Source organism: Penicillium argentinense, assembly GCF_028826775.1.
Source record: "Penicillium argentinense strain IBT 30761 chromosome Unknown utg000009l_segment0_segment0, whole genome shotgun sequence".
NCBI classification, from domain to species: Eukaryota; Fungi; Ascomycota; class Eurotiomycetes; order Eurotiales; family Aspergillaceae; genus Penicillium; species Penicillium argentinense.
Window position 1 is genome coordinate 25,117 of NW_026622668.1, and position 20,870 is coordinate 45,986.

General features: G+C 48.0%; 4 protein-coding genes across 4 annotated transcripts; 2 read left to right on the forward strand and 2 right to left on the reverse strand.

The window, feature by feature from the left end:
• Nucleotides 1-665: 665 nt before the first annotated feature.
• On the reverse strand, nt 666-3,548 carry N7532_007613 (tyrosinase family protein; the record flags this gene model as incomplete). The annotated part of the gene is made up of 8 exons (XM_056620105.1): nt 666-1,154; nt 1,214-1,514; nt 1,576-1,977; nt 2,048-2,074; nt 2,127-2,698; nt 2,749-3,084; nt 3,139-3,275; nt 3,329-3,548. The coding sequence occupies 8 exons, from the start codon at nt 3,546-3,548 to the stop codon at nt 666-668; spliced, it is 2,484 nt and encodes an 827-aa protein (XP_056470911.1).
• A 2,299-nt stretch (nt 3,549-5,847) lies between these two features.
• N7532_007614 (fungal specific transcription factor domain-containing protein) lies at nt 5,848-7,996 on the forward strand (the record flags this gene model as incomplete). The annotated part of the gene is made up of 7 exons (XM_056620106.1): nt 5,848-6,098; nt 6,282-6,528; nt 6,732-6,883; nt 6,949-7,137; nt 7,196-7,241; nt 7,313-7,557; nt 7,618-7,996. 7 exons carry the CDS (start codon nt 5,848-5,850, stop codon nt 7,994-7,996), a joined length of 1,509 nt encoding a protein of 502 aa, XP_056470912.1.
• Nucleotides 7,997-11,289: 3,293 nt separating this feature from the next.
• Nucleotides 11,290-12,177, reverse strand: N7532_007615 (2EXR domain-containing protein; the record flags this gene model as incomplete). The annotated part of the gene is made up of 1 exon (XM_056620107.1): nt 11,290-12,177. One exon carries the CDS (start codon nt 12,175-12,177, stop codon nt 11,290-11,292), a length of 888 nt encoding a protein of 295 aa, XP_056470913.1.
• A 3,252-nt stretch (nt 12,178-15,429) lies between these two features.
• On the forward strand, nt 15,430-16,167 carry N7532_007616 (uncharacterized protein; the record flags this gene model as incomplete). Its single annotated transcript, XM_056620108.1, has 1 exon — nt 15,430-16,167. One exon carries the CDS (start codon nt 15,430-15,432, stop codon nt 16,165-16,167), a length of 738 nt encoding a protein of 245 aa, XP_056470914.1.
• Between the last annotated feature and the right edge of the window lie 4,703 nt (nt 16,168-20,870).

Consider the following 20,870-nt stretch of genomic DNA (forward strand, 5'->3'; position numbering starts at 1 on the left):
AATAGGTTTAGCTGTCGCCGAAAATCGATCACTGTCGCCGAAATTATGAACTTCAAAAAGTCCCCAACTTCCCTACCTTCTTTTGGCTCAACCAGAGATGTTGGAGGAGTTTCAAGTGTGGATTCTGATTAAGCAGATCTTCTTTAACCTCTATCTACGAGACCAAATCCCTGCGACCCTGGGGTGGCTCTGGTCCTGGCCATGAATTACCCGTTAGAGAGAGAGAATGATACTGTACACTCCCTAAGTGACTTGATGTAACTTAGTACTTTCGATGTGGTAGACTGGAAGCTGTCGGGCAGATATCCGCTCATGCTATTCGCGTTCTTCTAGATCGTAGCTTGCGCAGCCTCGTTTTCTTGGCCCTTCCGTCAAAATGAAGTCCCCTGCGGCAAACCATTACGTCTACCCCGCAACGATTAAATTCTTTTCAAATTGATAGATTCAGAATGAACGCATCGTCATGATAAACTTCTGAGTAGACTTCGGAGACGGAGGACCTCTGGTGAGAAACGCATTGTGGCGGGCTTTTCCTGCTCCAAATACTTAAGTGGGAAGCTACGCCATTTGGTTCTGAGGGGAAGAAAACCGAAAAATTATTGAATTTGACAGTCTGATTAGCTTAACTAACGTACAATATGAAAGAAAAGAGAATGGCGCCGCATTTAGAATAAACCGCCGCCCCCGAAAATGCCGCCGCCACGACCACCAGAGCCCTTGTCATCGTTCTTCTTTGAAGAGTCCGCGCTTGTTATACCTCCAAGGATTCCAGCAGTACCACCGGTGACGCCGGTAGCCAGGGTGGTCAAGGAACCACCAAAAGCTTCCACCATATCACCAAAGTCCTTGTTCACAATGCCCGTGAGGTCTCCCAGAGATTTGCTCACAATTTTGCCAGTAAAGTCCACTACCTCACCGGAAGCATTCAACACGCCAATGGCGCTGCCAGTCACAGACAAGATAAGAGCACCGGGAGGGACGACCAATAGATCGGCGATGGAACCCGCGAGCGACTCGAATGTCTTGAAAGGATTGAACGTGGTCTGTTTGGTGGGATCCTTGTTATAAGTGGCCGTAGTGGCTGCCACGGAAATGCGGATGGGATCTTTCTCGCTGTTATCGCCAAGCTGGCATCCTAGGGGACGGCCAGATGTCTGTTAAAAGTCGTTAGTTATTTACGCCCTTGTACTTGGAAGAAGAATGGGAAACTAACAGCCCAGATAATAGAATAGAGGCGCTTCTTCAGGAATGTTTCAATTGCCTTTCCGTCGTTGATGTTTAGTCGGGGATCGATCATCTGGAAATAGGGTTTAAGATGGGTGATCGTCATCTGGGCGCGACACTTCATCTCAGACTGCTCCTGTCTGACGCAGTTGGAGCAGACAACCTTTCCGGCCACGACGCCAGGCGCACTAAAATTGAACATCTCGGAAATCTCCTCATTGGATGGATCCTTCTTGTCGCCACGCATGAGGTACAGTTTGATGGCGTATGGTTTGCCATGGAAGAGGTACCTTAAGACCATGTGAGGAAGAGGCCGGAGGGCATATCAAGGAGAAAGGGAGTGAGACATACTTGTTGTATTCAATATTAACCACGACTTCCATGTCTTCATCACGGTCGTTGCCCAGGAGCTCCTTCCGGTAGGGGGAGTAGGTTTCGTTAATTTCGGCCCAAACGTCCTGTTTGATCTGCCCATCGCTGCGCCCTCTCTTCTGCAGTTCGGGGTAGGTGTAGTTAAAATTGTTGTGGTGTCGCACAAGATCCGAGGTCAAGTACGTAGTTGCGTCCTTCTTGAATGGGTGCAGCTCCGTTTCTGGACCGATCCATCTCTTGGCGGCCTTTTCCTTGTCCTGGACATGATTTCCTTGCTCATCGATAAGAGCTCCAGTTGTGTCAGCCATGGGTTCATGTCGTTTCACGAACCACTCCTCCGGGTGCAAGAACTGCCACAAGCAGTAGAACCGTTCAATGTTGCTGGACTCCAAGTCAGCGAAGGCCCAAGTCCAAACATCTGTTCCATCAGGAACACAGTGGCGATACTCACGCGTGATGCAGCCAAAAGAACGGGTCACTGTAAAGCGGTTAGGAGGATATTACTCATAGATGGTCCAGATAAAACTCACAAGGAGGCCACAGGCACCTGGGCCATGTGTCCGTTGTTTACGCCGCCAACCCACCAGTGTACACTGTTATGAATCTGCTCCAGACTCTGGTACCACTGGCCCTCGGGCAGCTTCCCACCGCTAATGTCTGGAATGCCGCCGGCAGTGGCAAAGTTGTCATAATTCGCTGTATAGGAAAACAAGCGGTAGATGTTCTCGGCGGCTCGGTGATTCTTATTGAATTTTGTAAACTTCTCCTGGTCTTCCTTTTTATTAGTTGGCGGAAGCAACGTTGCCCATGGCAAGGTCTGAAAATAGGTGTAGACCATCTCGTTACGGATCTCCCCGTCTCTCCATTTCTTGGGCCAGTCCGCAGTGTCCTTGACTTCCCTCTTAGGATCAAGAGTTGCGAGATATTTAGTGAGGTAGTCCTGGTGCTCCTTTTTGTACTGCTGGGATTCTTTGTACTCTTTAGTTTCCTCGCCCTGTGCAGTAAACTGAGGGCCATCGTATCCGTCGTCAGGGTCGTCGTATGTGACCCGGTTGAAGTACTTGTATTCCGGGCACCGGCTCAACCCTGCACTTTCGCCATACTGATTCGTGTGAGGAAGGGACCTTGGTAATTATGTGGGGACAAACGAACCGGAACAAAGTCAGGGTCATCAGTTTTAATGTTACCCACTCCATAGTCGGCCATCCTTTTCCCGCCAGGAACCACGAAGGTGTAAAGGGGATTGTCGATGCTTCCCTGGTGGCCGGGAATAGTGATGTCGACTGTCTGTTTCCAGCTGCTTGGTGGGAGCCACGCCTGGGCAACTTTTCTTTCTTCTTCTTTGGACATGCCGCCAACCGGCGGAGTAGGCTTGGCCCAGTCCCAGTACGGAATACGGAACAGGTCAATTTCCTTCTCCCACTTGTCTCGCTCCGACGCGGGAATACCAGGGAGGATTGATTCTCTCATGACTTCCTGCATGCGTTGCTGCAAATCGAGTCAGTCCAGGATGTCCAAAGTGGGACATGTCTAGAGACTTACCTCATACAATACCAGGTACGGCCGGTGCCAGCTCGGGAACAAAACCGTTGTATGGGTGCAATACCCAATGGTCTGGCCCGATCCAATTTTCTGCGTCGGGTCCTCGTTCCATGGCCGGTATGGCATGCCGTGGATACCTGACGCGGAAGGTCAGCGTTCTCTCACTCATGTCGCATGTATTTGTACCTACCCGCAATCTGGAAGTACGACTTGAGCTGGTCGGCCGGCTGGTCATACCACTTCCTCAGCGCAAGGAGGTACAATTGCCACTGATTTGGATAGCTTTTGTACAAATCATGAATGTTCCGACGCGCGGGAATCTCGCCGTTAGGGTCCTTACCCCCAGTAGCACCCTTGACGTAGTATTCTTCGTGCCTGGGGGTAGTGGTGTACTTGTTGTTGATCTTCATAGTTGGTGGAATTGACAGAGCACACACTGGAGTTTTCGTGTAAGTCGAATCACTTTTCCAGAATATAGTCTGGATGACCAAGCTGATGCCAGTTTTGAACGAGAAAGCAAGAGGTCTTTATAACCAAATGGTCTCTAGGAAGGCCAGGTTCACCGTACAATTCCCAGCCTGTGAAACTACGCGTTCAGCCAGCCATGACTCCAAGGTAATTCATCAATCTGCGTACGCATGCACAATGCGAGGGATGATGTCCGATGATCAAATGCACCCGGGTTGGAGGGGCAAGAATGTTCAGCTCGGCAACACCCGCTCCATAACTTTAGATCAGCGATATAATTGAATTAAAGCACAACATGCGTGGGCATTTCCCATTTGCGGCCAACATTGGAGGCCGAATGCTGGCTGAATGACTGAGTACTGCCACTGGTTGCAACGCAACTATCACAATTAAGGATCTCGCGAAAAGGCCAATCTTGAGCCATCGGTGGTTGATGCGCGCCTAATTAGGTAAATGTATAAGGAAAAGTGGACATACTTTTCGCCAGCTCACCTATGCATGGAAGAAGCATAGATAGGTAAGAGTAGCTGAACAACTTGCAGGCGGGGTTCGTGCCTTCGCTGCATATACTGTTGTACAACATGAGATGTGCGGAGCGGAGCTTGCTGATCATGACGAACCGTGTACAACATGACGAACCGTGTACAACATGACGAACCGTGTTGGCAATCGGGCATGTCTCACATTTGAGATAGAGTTGACACACCTTGTGTCGCTGATATCTGCAGGGATATCCACGTTTAGAATGTTGCCTGATATTGGCTGGCCAATGCTGAAAGAGTGGGATCAACCACAAGGAACTCAACAGGAAGGACCTGAACTCAGTCAGTCTCGATCTTGGAAAGTGATCCCCCAGTTTCAGTCTTGCATGGTGACGCACATTGATCTCATGGTGGTCGGCGCCCGGCAATAATTGGGCTGAAGATTCAGGATGGCTGGAGACCGCATTGCAGAACTTGCGACGTCGACTACCACTTCGGGTAGTGCGATTCGATCCAACCTGAGATATCCGTAGCCGAGTACGTGGCTGCTGTTCAGCTGGGTGATTTGTGGAGTCAATTTGCATGAGGGTAAAGGATAGTCGCAGCATCGGTTTGATGCTCCCCACAGTTGGATATCACTGACTGACAATAATTTGTCCAGAGGCAGACCGGTCAAAGGCATTTTAGTCTGTTCTTAACAGCATAGCATCACCGGACATAGACCATCCGTCCCAATGAATCACAAAAACCAAAAGACCAAAAACATACAACAGTAATAAGTATGGTTGTAGTCACCAAGCGCTCAAGGAGCCGCCTTAATTGGGCAGGCTTCTGGCGGCAGTCCACTCACCTGAATATTCTTCACCGGAACACACCTGAAGATGCAGGGCGCGCTCGCAAAAGGAGCATTTGCGCATTTTGACAGGCGGAAAGAATTAGCAAGGTCCTAAATGATGGTCCGACAGTGTGTTAGATAGAGGGGAGTGTTAAAAGGATGCGCCCGGAGTGCAGACTAAAGGGAATGATACGACATCGTAGTTCTCCTACGTCGTGTATCTATTCAAGCAGGGCGTTTCTCTGTATTCAGTGCTTTTTTTTTGTCGACGGACGTACGCTCAACAGTAGCACAAGTTGCACCTCCACAGGGCCAATCATCGTTTGTTGTCCAATCGTCCCCCCTCCCCCTGTGTTTGCCAAAAGACGTGAGTCCTTAATTATTCAAAATCTTTCGTCACCCGCAGGTCGAACTTGATCGCTTTAACTGGACCCATGACGAGTGTCGCCTCTCACACACACTGTCATGTACATATAATGACAGACCGACCTTGGTAGCCTGCAGACCGATATGACTGCTCGCCCTATGTGACGCGCCATTGGTGAGATTGTGGAGGTTTGCAATTCCATGGAGTATGTGTTAGAGCCATAGAAAACGGAGTGTGGAGCGATACTGTCAACGGTCAGCTTGCCCTCTTACCCTTCGTACTTTGAGAATCGACTAACCCAGGCTGACTATTTAGTTCTTGCTTGTTTTTTCCACAGGCAGTATCGCCCGTAACTACAGAGCTTGGATGGCGGTAGACTAGCAGCCACCTGTACTGGACACGGCCGCAACCAGTCCTATCTTCCCGTAGCTGTCTTTTGCCGAAAGGGAAGATGAGTGACCATGACAAACAGTTCCTTCCATTGGCTCCTGGTCCGCCACGCACGTTCGCGCCTCAATCAACGATGGCAGTGAGCAGACTCAAAAGAATTCCACTGCATGTCTCCCATGCAAATCGGCAAAGAGGAAGGTAAGTTGTCATCAGATGAGGGGCTCCGGGCTCAGTGCGATTATCGGACTTCCGAGGCCAAAGATATTGAGAAAAGCGCTGACCGTGACTGGCTGCCCATGAAGTGCTCAGGACCACCTGCCCCGTGCAAGGCGAGTTTGAGCGCCGTTGCCGAAAATGATTGTCAATTCGATCCGAGTCGTGACCTGCGCCGGAAAGTCGCCGTCAAACGAACGATCCGGTAGCTCACCGATTATAAATATTTGCTGGAATCGTTGTTAGGGGCAATTCAATCCGCTAATCCAGACAGGTTGCATGAACTGACAGATCTGATCCGAAAAACGGGTCCATGAAGGAAATTGCCTTGGCTGTGGGCAGTCCGGTGTCGAAATTTCGCCGATTCCAATTCGCTATCCATTGCCAGCCGCCTAGTGTCAGACGATGGGGATCAGCATATGGAACAGTCATTCGCGGAAAAGCTCGAGACCAAGTCAATAGGGCCTTCTGAGCTCCACCTGATCTCCTCGTCGACTGAGGAAGAACAGCACATAGAATCGTCTCGAGCGGCGTTCCACCCTTATGCCAGAGTGATTCTGGAAAGTCTCTGTGACATCCCTCTGTTCAACGTCCCAGCAAAGCCATGGACAGATGTGACCGATGACCGCGAGCTGGTGTCTCATCTGGTGTCACTGTATTTTACCTGGGACCATCCGTGTGGACAGGTCGTTGACCAGCTTGTCTTCGTCGACCACATGAAGAGGAGAGCTTGACTCGGAGTTCTGCACACCGCTCCTGGTGAACAGTCTACTATCAATGGCAAGCGTAAGATGGCCCACTCGTTCATGTCGTGAGCTGCTTGCTGACCCCACAACAGGTCTATTGTGACAGCCACGGGGTGTTTTCGGACCCAGAGAATATGTTCTCTCGGGGGAATGACTTTTTCAAAGAAGCAGAACGATTGTGGGTTGCTCAAGAAGGGCGCCCCACGTTACCGAATATTCAGGCACTTCTTTTAATGAGTAATGTGTACGTGATCCCATCGAGCGAAGCGGCACATACCCCTGCAAGAGGCTGACTGGATGCGAACGCAGGGTTTCGCGCCAGGGCAATACTGCCCAAGGCTGGTTCATGTTGCGGCAAGCTGTTCACTTGGGCGAGGAGTTGAGTTTGTTCGAGCTCCCAAGAGGAGCCGCCCACCTGGACCCAGGGGGTAAAATTATCTTTTCAGGGATGGAACGCGTCCGTGCTCTTGCAGCTTGGGCTGTTTTCACTCTCAACTTGTGAGCCACTTGTCCCTGGCCTGAGAACAATTTTCGTAACGACTGACCGGCCATACAGGCAAATGGTGATGAAGCTGCGGAAAGGTGCAAATTTGGCACCACCTGTATGTAGGGTTCAGCAAGCTCGTAACCGTGATGTCGACTGGACCTCACACTGTACCTACGGTCTAATCAGGTCACGTATATCACGAAGCCAGCGCATCTCCCTCAAGTCAGGAAAGGGCTCGCGGACTTGACCAACATCATGATGCAAGTGCAAAGACTTTTCTACGATGACAGGTTTATCGGAAAGTTTGAAGCCCTTTTGCGAAAGCGGAAGACTTGTATAAAGGTCTTCAAAGATGGCTGGCAGATTGGCCGGACGGATCGCAGATCGGGAAAGAACCGATCCCACAGCTCCTCATTCTCTGGTAAGGGAGCGTAACTACAATTGTCCCGCTCCTTATTCATGAAGTGTTTTGCTAACCCGAGCATTCAAAGCATCAATTGTCTCCAGGCAATCATGAGCCTTTGCGAGATGCTGACGAAGCGAGATCAGCACGGCACCATGGGCCCTCAGTTACGGCAGACATGTTCTCAACAAGCAGAAGAGATGTCGCACTGTCTTCGAATCCGCCGTCAGTCATATGGCCTCAAGCATATGCCTAGTCAAGTGGTCGACGCGGTTTTGACTACCATCCGAGCACTGGTGTATCGACTCGAAAGTGATGATGCAAAGCGTGTATTCACTGAGTTATGTCGCTTTGGTATAGCACTCAGCCAGAGATTCAACCCAATCGCCGACACCATCCACGGAATGCAGACGCTAGCGCAGCGCGGTGTCGTAAACTTGCCCCCCCCGGGTCAGCGCAGTTCTTGATGGATCTGAGCTGCCGAAAACGCAGGAGTCGTAAGAGGCCATTAAATGGTTCGAAAAGATCTCTTTTATGGTCTCTCGATGTAGATGGGAGGTTAATTGCGAGACGGATCTTTTTGTTCGAGCTTCGATTGCCGGTAGGGAGGACGGGTAAGTGTGGCCGACAACTTTGAAACTAGCGTGTCTAGCAGGTTATCTGGTGAAGAGAAGAGATTAACTAGGATGCAACGATAGATGTCGTCAGACTGTAGACCTCTGTGGCAACCATCGGTAGTGACTCGCTATAAAATCATGTCAGCAGGAGTACTCCGTAAACGGCTCCGGACTGCGCAAATCGTCTGGGCGGCTCACTCGGCAGTGTGGCTTAACGTGATTCCTAAACGAGTGGGCCACCGAAAAGAGTGGGCCACCGAAAAGAGTGGGCCACGCATCCACGCGTATCTCCAATTTTGATCTCTGGCAATTTCCAACCATCCAAAATGCCACCAAATCGCGTTCAAATTGGCCAAAAATCTACAGAACAAGAGGGCAGGATCCTATTAGCTATCAAAGCCATCAAAAATCAGGAGATCACCTCTGTTCGTGAAGCTGCGACCGTCTTTTCCGTCCCGCGTACGACTCTACAGAGACGCCTACAAGGCCAACAATTTCGGACTGAAATGCGTGCCAACAACCACAAATTGACTGCCAATGAGGAGGAATCGCTTGTGAAATGGATACTCTCTATGGACCTACGTGGAAATCCTCCTAGGGTCAATATGGTGAGAGAAATGGCCAATTTACTACTTACAAGCCGTCAAACCAACCCTCCACTTACGGTCGGACGAGATTGGGTCAATAACTTTGTTCGAAGGCACTCAGATGTGCTAAAAAGTCGCTTCACGCGCCGATACGACTATCGAAGGGCTAAATGCGAGGATCCTGAGGTTATTCGCGATTGGTTCGACCGGATTCGACAGGTTATTATCCAATACGGCATCGCACCTAACGATATCTTCAATTTTGATGAGACGGGCTTCGCAATGGGCCTAACTGCGACCGCAAAAGTCATCACTAGGGCTGAATACTACGGTCGGAGGGCATCTTTACAACCTGGAAATCGCGAGTGGGTGACAGTTATTGAAGCTATCAACGCCACTGGTTGGGCGCTCCCGCCATATATCATCTTTAAGGGCAAGGTTTTTATCGAATCCTGGTTTGATGAGCTTCCAGACCAGTGGCGATTAATGATTAGCCCAAATGGTTGGACAACAGACGAGATCGGACTCGAATGGCTTCAAAAAAGCTTTATACCAGCTATTCAAGGTCGGTTAACAGGCAAATACTGTCTCCTAGTCCTTGATGGGCATGGTAGCCACTTAACACCTCAATTTGACCAAATATGCGACCAAAACAACAACATACCAATATGCATGCCAGCACATTCATCGCATTTACTCCAGCCACTAGATGTGGCCTGTTTTGCCACCCTCAAACGTGGCTACGGCGATTTAGTTAAACGGCAAATCCACAACGGGATCAATCATATTGCCAAGCTTAATTTCCTATCTACATATCCAATAGCACGGCAAAAGGCACTTATTACTGCATCAATCCAAAGCGGTTTTAATGCTACAGGATTAGTACCATATAATCCTGATCGCGTGCTATCTAAATTGACTATTCGTCTAAAAACGCCCACCCCTCCTCCCAGCCGACGGAGCACTTCTTCAATTGCAAAAACACCTCAAAATACCCGTCAGCTACAGCGACGGGTATTATTGATGAAAGGCCTCCTCAAAGTAGGGTCTCAAAGCCCTCCTTTAGCTTGCAAACCACGTTAAACCAGCTCGTTAAATGTTCAGAGTTACATATGCACAGAACAGCGCTTTTGACCGAAGAAGTTCGAGGCCTACGTGCAACTGTGGCAAATTTAACCCAAAAGCGCACTCGATCTAAACGTCGGATATCTCATAATAGCAGTATAACTGCTCATGAGACCTCTACGTTGGTAGAGAGCCCTCAACATGCAATTCCGACCGAAGCAGCGGGCACAGCGGAGGTGACAAATCAGGCCAATACACAACCAAAAAGGGCACAAGCACGGTGCAGTGGGTGTCGAGAGACAGACATGATATCAGGACATGTCAAAAGCAGTAATTAATTCAATATCAGTACGTTGTGGTTGATATATATATATGTATAATAAGTGTACTGTTGATGTGTGGCCCACTCGTTTCGGTGGCCCACTCGTTTAGGAATCACGTTAGTTACTTCACGCCGCCAATTACATAAGGTAGACATCGCCATGGGAATTGATACATCCACTCCAAAAAAAATTGATAACTACCCTCTTCTGCCAAACTGTCTCTCCCGCCTAGGAGGCTGCACCTCCGACCACGTCCCTGCTAAGACACGAAGGCACTATGGCACCGACATTGCCCACTTCCACGCGCGAGTTTATTTGAGATATGATCCTGAACAAATCATTAACCACAACTCAGATTGCTGATGTCGCTGGATGTACTGTATCATATTCTTTCTATCTATAAAAACGCAATCCCAACAGTCCACAAGATTCACACTTTTATTTTTCTTAGCTCTATATACCTTTACAGCACAATTTAATTCAGCACATACACTGTCATTGACCATTGTAAACTACTTCAAGACGTTCAACAAGTTTGAATACTTCTACACCAGAATTGTCTAGCAATTACCAGTCAGTTAGAGAGGTTTCATTTAGGGTCATCTAGTGTCACTCATATTTTTGATTAAAGTCAATGCCTCACGGGGGTTCTCAGCCTGAACTCTCCGGCCAAAGAGCTTGGTTTCCAATTTGTCTTGTGACACAGGCTATTTTCGGTTTTCTCAGACCACATATCGTTGTCAATTTGGTGTGGGTATCGGATGTTGAGGTTCCAGGATAAGGCACCGAATTGATGCCTCATTCCCAACCTCTGTCGGCATGCCTACCCAGGGAAACCGGAGGCACTGAGTTTAGTATGCGTTTCAACGTTCGGGAGATCTTCATGGAAGAACCCCGATCGAGATCGATTATGAGAGATTTACTACTGTGAGGAGCTTGCCGCCCGTTCAGGGATAAATACCCCCAGAATCGCATGTAGACAGTTTAATACAACACAAGTTCAAGTTCCGTCAATTTCATTAAGGTCGATTTGTCTAGCAGGCCCTCATTCTATATTCAGTGCTTCGTCGTAGCCAATCTCAACATCGGAGACACGGACCGACTGCCGACAACAGCCGACAGTTCGGCCGGTGTCTTCGGGTCCCCATTCAGTACCTTTTGAAAGATACTATTGAGATGATAAATCCTCGTTGAGGCTATTACACTTCGATGTGCAAAGGCGGAACATGATAGCTGGATGCATTCTCGACGATATATTTTCGGATATCCTGTGCCTCATAAATCTGTCTTTCAGCTCCTGCATCAAGGATTGCAAGGAAACCCTTTGAATCCCCTCACCAGAAGAAGCCTTGCGATCGCATTCATCGGCAAAGTCGTACAGCGCATTGGCTTTCTCCTCGTCAGACAAGGAGACAATTTGCACAGACGCGTCGCCTAGCAGCCCAAAGAAACCAGTGTGTGCGGCTTCTCGGAAGCTAGCATGGATAAAAACAACATGCATAATAACCCACCAGCTAGGTATTTGTTCGAAAACATCAAACCTCTCTTCTTTCTTGTTGACCGTCATCTCGAACCAGTCGCACATAATTGAGGGACGACCGACTACCAGGCGACTTTCCCACGCAAGAGAGGCCAATGCACTACCAAAGCAGTTTTGGTAAATTGATTCATAATAAGGGGTCCAATTAAGATGCGCAGAATCTCGCTTAGTGTCTACCCAGAAATTTTCGTCGATCCTAAAAGTTGTGGTAGAGACAAAAACAGCATCGTCTGGTAAGTCCTTATAGGTATCACTTTTAAGGATACCCCCTGATTCTTTGGCAACGTTGCGTGACTCCTGGCAGACGCGGGCGATGACGGGTGGAAGCCCATTCAGTATCGCTGTGGGAGTGACCCTGCAGGGATAGGACCTATCGGCCTTAAGCTCATCAAAAAAAGTGCCATCATCGGTCGGCCAATCCGTGTCCCATACGCGACAAGGGAGGCATAAGCGCCATATCTGAAGTCGCAGCTCTGTCGGCAGCCTAGGAAAGAGATGAAAGGATTTCTCGGCCATGAATAGACTCTGACAGTGTGTGTAAAATTTGGATCGACTCTAGGCTATCTTGAAAAACCTGCCAGCAATAGTGGGGGTTGACGGAAATAGGCGCGGATGCCAGTGGTCGAATTCTTCGTGGGTTCAGATGAGGTGGGAAGGATTATCGAAGTGAGATGGATAGGGGAACCTTGGAACCTTATATTGATCAAAAAAGTCAATTATAGTTCGTGCACGGATGTTCTGAGGATTATCCCGCAAAGGCATTGAAAGTCTTGGCATCCATGTCCAGCTGCCCCTGAAGCCCTGGAGGTGGATCCCGAGGTTGATGGTCGCGAAATATGTGCCTGAACTGTCGACTTGGCTGTTGGCCCGAGCCGACCGCATCTAAACCTACCCCACCGTTCTCGTCTTGACTGCACTCATTTTCTGGGCTTGGGGGCAAGCTTAACCATTCATTTCTGAGCATAGCAACAAGTTGGAAAATACACTGCCGCAATACATATTTTGGAATGGAAACTATTCGGCGCATGACGCATTCATGGGTTGTTGGAGCATCTATTTTTGTCACAACACAATGATTCTCATTCATTGTGGGAGTGTCGTATTAAAATAGTATGACAGTTGGGACAACGTGGTCGGAAGTGAATTGGTCTGGGACCGGGACAAATAGGAAGAAAACGTATTATTGAGACTTATCAGTACAGGCTACCTGACGTACAGTATTAGGCTTGTTAGAATATTCTACGGTTCCGTAGTGACACGCAGGGCGCTCTACGCACTAGCTGAATCAGGATTAGGTAGTTTCTGTGACGGATGACCCTGGGAATAGCCTCGTCTCGTGGAAGGATACCTGAGGCATAATATTGGGTCGTTTGCACAACGCGTTTGCTGGGGACTTAACCCCTCTGTTTCTGGCGGACTTTCTTTCTTTCTCTTTCCTTCTTCATCTTCGAGATTCTCGTAAGTAGGCACCGAATGAAAGTGTTTCTTTCGAACGGGCCCGTAACAGAAATACCGTGACTAGGACTGGAAAGTACATACTCAACAATCTAAGAAATCAACGATCTAAACCAAAGCGATAAAGGATCCAAGGCAATGTGCATTACGCCTCAACCCCAGACTGAAGGCCCGCGCTGGCATCAATTATGGCACGGGAGGACCACGAAATACTTCGGTAGGGTCAATCGGATCGGTTATTTCTTATCTCTTCAAGTAGAGGAAATTGCTGTAAGGCCATACCAGCTTAAACCTCCTGCGACTGACGTCTCTGCTTCGCAAGCTTCCTGCGAAGGTAACCCGTGTAACAGATTAATAACATAAATCCGAGTGACACATAAAATGTCATCGAGAGAAATCTTCCGTCGCAGACTTTGTCGTCATTCCAAAAGTTGCATGTAATAAGCGAGCCAAATAGCAAGATATAGACCGCTAGAATGGACCTAATTTAATTAGCTCGATAGTCCCTCAGAGGCTGAAAAGGTATGTCTTACTTAAAGGGGTGTCTAACGAATGGTACAACGAACCATCTGACAATGGGATTGTCAGGATAGGCGTCTGCGATCTCAACAAGACGATTTGGAAACACGGTATCGTCTACCTGGTTGCGACTGCATGTTGATTTAGGGTCTTGGGGACCTCCTTTTTCCATGTTGACCAAGAAGAGAAACAGGCTTGGACAACGGAGCCCACGGTTAATTTAATAGAATAATGAGATGGGGGCGAAAAGAATAGAAGACTGAGAGTGGTGAGAGGGCCAGAGCCCCAAGCCCGGCGGCCGGTGGGAGATATTTAGGGTCGCTGGAAAATTTCGAATACTAGTTTCTACTAGGCCTCTTAGGGCGGGGCGGTGTGGACCATCGAGACCGGATCTTATGGTACGTACCATATACAAGTTCTTGCTAAATAAATTCATGTATGAAACGCAGACATTACCAACCTATGTACTCCGTGCTGCAGCCTGGAATAATTAACTCACGCGCCCCACAAGGCCAAGATGGTTGTACTGTAATCGATTAGCATCTTGGCTCGTCAAGCATAAATGTGTCAGAGATCTTCGGGATAGCCCGAAGCTCGATAAGTCAATTCCTCTTGGTTAAGCAACAGGACACCAACCAAATTGTATCCAACATCCCTCTACACTCTACGAAATAACTCACTCTCGGTAAGACCCTTCGTCTATTCAACGTCGTGCTAGTAGGTAGTCTGATTTTTAGCACATAATGCGACTCACAGGCCCCTTACGCGAGCTGTTGTAAGGGTCATTAATGATCCACTCGCAGGATCTACCAAAGCCTTGGAGGCAAACGCACATGCAGGATATCAGTGCCGGCTTACGGCCGTTAGTAAATAACGCGACTATAAGAGCCGCCAAGAGCCACCAGGAGCACACTTGGCTATGATTCGGCCCACAGTGGGGTGGTGTCTCTGAGACACTGATTTCACTTGGAGCTAAATACTACTATGCCAGGCATCGTTGGGTCGCATAGCAGTAGATGAATTATTGGAGGCTTTATAGCCCCACATCCTTAGAAAATACTACCATGGGGCGACCTTTAGAGCCCTTTTATCTAGGCAGCTTAGCGCTAAGTACCGCAGTTCTGTCGTGGCCACTACTATTTGTGGTTAATTTGCAAAAGAGAAGCTCCATAAGAGGAGCCCAGCTACAGTAGTGAGGCCATATATGGAAAAGCCACCGTGTGTCGTGGGAGCATGAGAACACTTTCACCTTATGATGAAGCCTGTCTCGGCTCTGATACTGGGGCTGAGCTCCACATCACACTCGCCTGAGCTTAGAGAAACTGCCTAATATAAACAAAAACTGTTCGGATTCGAGGGCAAGCAAAAGCATATAAGCAGAGGGATTCCAGTACGATAGAAAGAAGAACAAGCACCGCAAAGTTCTTCAAGCGCTCGAGAACCACCACTTTGCAATGAAGATTTTCAATCACTTTTGCTCTTTCCTCGCTGTTGCTAGGCTAGTCTCAGCTGTCCCAGCGGCCCAGCTGCCTGGTGACCTTCAAGTTGGTGATAGTGCCCACGACGTTGCGGCCTATGGTTCAGATGAGGATGAGCTTCTTGGTCGCAGTCTAGCGAACCCTCTCGAAGCACGATTGAACTGTAGAAGAATCGGCCAAACGATTTTGAGAATTGGCACTAGTGCTGCCGTGTAAGTCACCTAACGTTACTTTATCCTTCGTCGCTCCTTTCCCTTCCTTTTACGCATACTATACTCCAAGGGTCCTAACACATATTTGCGCTGCATTTGTTCACATGGGAACCGATTATGCCTCCTTTGTCTGCGAACAAGAGAAAGCCGTGCAATGCGTTAAATATGTTGGCTACGTGCAGCATGGTCTGGACGGTCTCTTCCTTGTGATGGGCTTTATGCATGGCTCAATCGGCCTTAACAAGAATGACTATCAACAGTCCTTTGGAGATGGCGCCGTGAAGCGCGACCTTTCTTCGAGTCCTGACTGGAATCTTCTTGATCAAGTTCTTCGCAGCGAGGGCTGGAAATTTGATTCAATGGAGCAAATAAACGTCTCTAACGTTACCGTCACCAAGCGAGACTCTGATCCTTCCCTTGTTCATCGCACCATTGCTCGTAATGTGGCAGTTGACGATCAGGGTAATAGTTCTGATATCTCCTTCAACTTTTTTGACAACGGAGACTTCAACTTACACGTTGCCGGTGATTCTAATAGTCTTCCTTCTGGCACCAAAAAGAGCTCGAATATAAACAGGCGCTTCAGCGGTGCCGGGTTCAAGATTGCAGCTACGACACGTGTACGTTCGAAGCTGACTCGCGCCCACCAGACAAAGATGTCCTACTTTATTGCGCAGGACTGGGCAAGCGATACGTACAAGATGTCGATGTCGGATTATGTCGGACTGGTGAAGACCGACCACACCGCCAACTTTTACTTCCGTATCATTCCTGAGATCAAGGGTTTCGGTCTCAACTACGAGAGTGTCAACGTTTGCGGCCAGCTAGGACAATTCCTGTAATCTGAGCATGCCTTGTTACGTTCAATATGTATCTAGCAAACGTGAAACTTCGTGAAATAATAAGTCGAAAAGACTGGCGGGCATCTAAATTAATTTGGCGCTAAGGGTCACGCTCTCTGGTGAAAACGGAACAGGTGGCGGATTTCGCGAATTTGATGGGGTGTGGGCCTTCCGGGCATGCACCATTGTACCGGGAGCACGCACTGGGGACCAATCAGACGGCGAAGAAGTCGGAGGGAGCCCTCCCTCAAAGATTAAGGCATTATGGATTAAGGCCGTAGTATGATAAGCTTTGGCGTCTGTTATCGGAGCGTGTATCAGAACACGTCTCCTACGTTCCTGGATCTTTTCTTCTTCTCTCTCTTAGCTTCGATATTAGGGTTTGTAGGCACCGAATGAATCAGCACTTTTCGATTGGCCCGTAACAGTCCGCTTCACCGGGCGATCCGTTTAACCGTGAATTACGTTAACTACAGTAAAACCGGGTTATAACGAACCCGGCTAAGACGAATCCCTTGTTATAAAGAATTTGCCACGCATTCCTTTCTAACATTCCATACAAATAACGAATTATCCCCCTTACAACGAAATTCGTATAAATAGATAGGATTCCTGTTTTTCCCATACAAAAATCTTCAACAAATCGTAATACCCAGGTACCACGTGATCACAAAATGCCTCGCCGTACAGCTATCCCCATCTCGCAAAAGATTGCTCTACGCGCTCAACGACAACTCCAGCCAAAAGCTTCGAATATAGAGCTGGCTCGCTGGTTCAAAGAGACTTTTCAGCACCCAATTGCTCTATCTTCAGTTTCTGAAATCCTTTCCTCACGATACAAATGCCTTGATAATCATCTATCTCTACACCAAACCAACTCCAAGCGTATCCGAATCGAATTCTGGCCCGACCTAGAAAAGGCCTTATTTCAGTGGGTACAACAAGCAGAAGGACAGATCATTATCAGCCAGGTGGTTATACGCGAGAAAGCGCGTTTCTTTTGGGCTAAAATTCCCAGCTATCAAGGGAAGGATTCAACGGGCTTTGTACTCCCACCATGCATTATCTTCAAATCGTCAAAGTACCAACAATATGCATGGTTTGATGACCTACCCGACGATTGGAGAATCGAAATCAGTGAAAATGGCTGGACTACAGACGAAATTGGGCTTCGATGGCTAGAAAAGCTATTTATCCCTGCGACTACTAGTCGTACTAGGGGTAAATATCGAGTACTAGTTCTCGATGGCCATGGCAGTCATTTAACCCCCCATTTTGATCGATTGTGCGAGCAAAACGATATTATTCCGATCTGCATGCCTCCGCATTCATCTCATCTACTACAGCCTTTGGATATAGGCTGTTTTGCCCCTCTAAAACGCGCATATGGGAGTTTGATTGAACGCAAAGCACGGTTGGGGGTCAATCATATCGACAAGCTTGATTTCCTCGCGGCATTCCCACAAGCTCGCAAAGAAGCCTTTAAACCAGAGACTATTCAAAATGCATTCGCCGCAGCTGGTTTAGTACCATATGATCCCAATCAGGTCATTTCAAAGCTTGATGTTCAACTTCGGACACCTACCACCCTAGGCAGTCGACCAGGAAGCCAATCGAGCGCGTGGAGCCCTAAAACGCCAGCAAATCTCAAACAATTGAATCGACAGGGCTCGTCAATCAAGGCACTGCTTAAGAAACGTTCGCAAAGCCCTCCGACGCCTACGAATAAAGCTATTGATCAGCTCCTCAAGGGCTATCAGCAATCATTGCATTCTAATGCAATCCTTCTAAAGGAAGTCCGCAATTTACGGGCTGAAAACGAGACACAAAAGCAAAAACGCAATAGAACGACTAAGCGCGTAGCTCATACGGAGGATTTTACGGGCCAAGAAGCCAGGGAGTCGATGAACCAGGCTCATGAAGCTCCTAATACTACCCCCGCGGAACCAGAATCGTCAGCTTCGCAGCCACGTACACGGGGCCAGCGGGGATGTGGGATATGCAGGCTCCCAGGACATAGAAGAGAGACATGCCCAGATAGGTCTAATAGATAGAAATTTGAAATCAATGGCGTTGGTGGTTTAATAAATTGGTTTGAAATAGTAGTAGCTGGTTTTCTGTCTCACTCGCTTACCGATTACGTTAGTTATAGAACAGCCGATCAGATAAAATTTCGGAAAGATAAGACAAAAAGTAAGAGAGAGGGACAAAGGGAAGAGACAACGTACCATCAGTTAGCGTGAAGATAAACGGCACAGTGTTGTAGTAAACTGGAGAGCAAGAAGAAGATTATGAAGCAATTAAAGCAGCGTAGCCCGCATAAATATGCAGATAAACCCTACAACCCAAAGCCAAGACGATCTAGTCCGAAGAAAGTGACTGGTGACGCGCAGTGTCGCACGCTGTGGCCCTGAAACGAACCGAGAACAAAAGGGAAGTGTAGTTGAGTGATAGTATGAAACTGGAAGACGCGCGCGTCGCACGCATCGGCCCTGAAACTCGATCAGATAACATTTTGTGGGCGCTGATGCAAAAGTAAGGGGAGGGGCAACGGAAAAATAAACGCACTAAGAGGGAATCATAGTGGCGATAGACTGCACCGTGTTGCAAGATAATGGAAGGCGACAAGCATATGATGGAGCAATCAAAGCAGCACAAGCTGCATGAATATGCGCAAATAACCCTACAACCCTAAGCCAAGACGATATAATCCGAAGAATGCGAAAATAAGGCAGGTACCCGGGGCTGCCAAGGCGAATGAGAAGCATGCGTGGCAGAACAGTCCATATACAGTTAAGCAACCTCTTTTTGCAACGTCTCGCGCACACGCACACTGAGGGACGCACGCTGTAAGCCCTGAAACGACGTGGCAATTGTGGAGCAAAGTAGAAATTCGTGACAGTATTAAGCATGAGATACATGCGTTACCAAAACCAGTCAGACAAATCATGCAGAAAGTGACCGGGAAGCGAGTGTTGTAGCTTGTAGACCGCGCAGTCTTTCCACCTCCACGAGCAGATCTGAATCAGGCGAAAAGCGAAGATCGTCAATCGTGATTTCTTGGAGCAAATGTAGGCCTTGAAAAGATTGCAGTCTGGAAAGCTGAACATAAAGTGAGCAGTATTTTCGATGAGAATCTTGGCTTCTTCGGGCTGTGTCGTTTTTCAAATCTAAGATTGCGGCAGAAAGGGTTGAACCTTGCACTTTATAATCGGCGAGACAAAATGCTGGGCAGATTGGTATCTGCTTTCTCCTCACCGATAAGCCTTTGATGGAGATAGAACGTTCTATGGGAAGTATTGGTATCACTGGAGCGGGAAGTTGATCGAAGTCGGCTCTCTGTGGTCTATCCGGTTTGAATAGAACAGAGGCAGGCGGCTTGGTGCAGAACGTGTAGAAGTCTGTCGGAATTTCGGATATCGGTATCGACTAGTACTCGTGAAGGGCCAATTGAACCATCTCAGCGATCGATTGATTGACTGAAGAACTATCTGTCGGCTCCCGTTCAGGATGCCATCTATTCAGGGTTTTTTAGTGTGTTACAGCGCTGCTTTTTCCGAGAATACCCGATTACCATACAAAACAGGTAGGAGATTGGGTATCTGCTGAATCATCCTTCTCCTGATTGTAATATCAGTCTCTCCGATCGACAGAAAGAAATACTTCAGAAGCTTCCACCAAAGGCAAATCTCTTAATAGGCTTAGATTTTTGAATTTCCCCTTTTCAACAGACCTTTATGGCAGTGTCTGGTTAGGACGCTGATTGGGAATATATCGGGAGGTTTTACAAGGATTTGAGCCTCTGTCTGGTGTTCATACTAGGGCTTATCTAAGCACAGTTGTTCAGACCTGTTTGGAAAGCATAGGATCAAAGAGCGAGTGTTCGCTGTCACAACTGATAATGCGTCTAACAATTCGACTCTTATTTCATCTCTGCAAGACTCTCTTCACTCTCAGGGCCTTCGTTCTGATACTCTTATTATCCGAGTACCATGCCTTGCCCATGTGATTCAGTTGAGCCTAAAGCAGCTCCTTGGTCGAATGAAAGCCAACCCAGTGAATGAGAAGGTCGACACGGTCTGGTCTGAAGAGCATACGAAAATAGCTCGCCAAACAGCAAGAGAGTATAGTATGGCGAATACACTTAAGAAGGTTTGATCTTAAACTATTCTTTCTACCTATCAAACATATACTAATTATACAATTGCTTAGATCCGAAACCTCGCTATCTTCATCAATGCAAGCCCTCAGCGCCGGGAATCCTTCCAAAACCTCCAGTCTAATACACCTCGATTATTCCCAATCCAGGATGTCAGGACGCGCTGGAATTCGACCTTCTTAATGCTCCGCCGGGCTAAGAAGCTACAACCTGTGTTTGACACATTCTGCTCCGAATTTCATCATTCTCATCTTCAGGTCACATCAAATGAGTGGCGGCGGGTTGATTACCTGATCTGTATCACCCAGCCTTTCTACAGATTCACAACTGCTCTCTCAAAAACAAAAGACATAACGATTCATACTGTTTTCAGTATTTACAATCGTCTCTTTATCATCTTGAGAGCCGGATCCGCCAGCTACAACGGAAGAAGATCGGATGGAAAAGACAAATGCTTGATGCTCTGAGAGGAGCCGAAATTAAGCTCAGGGATTATTATATGATGACTGACCTTGCAGGTCTTAGTGATATATACTCAACTGGG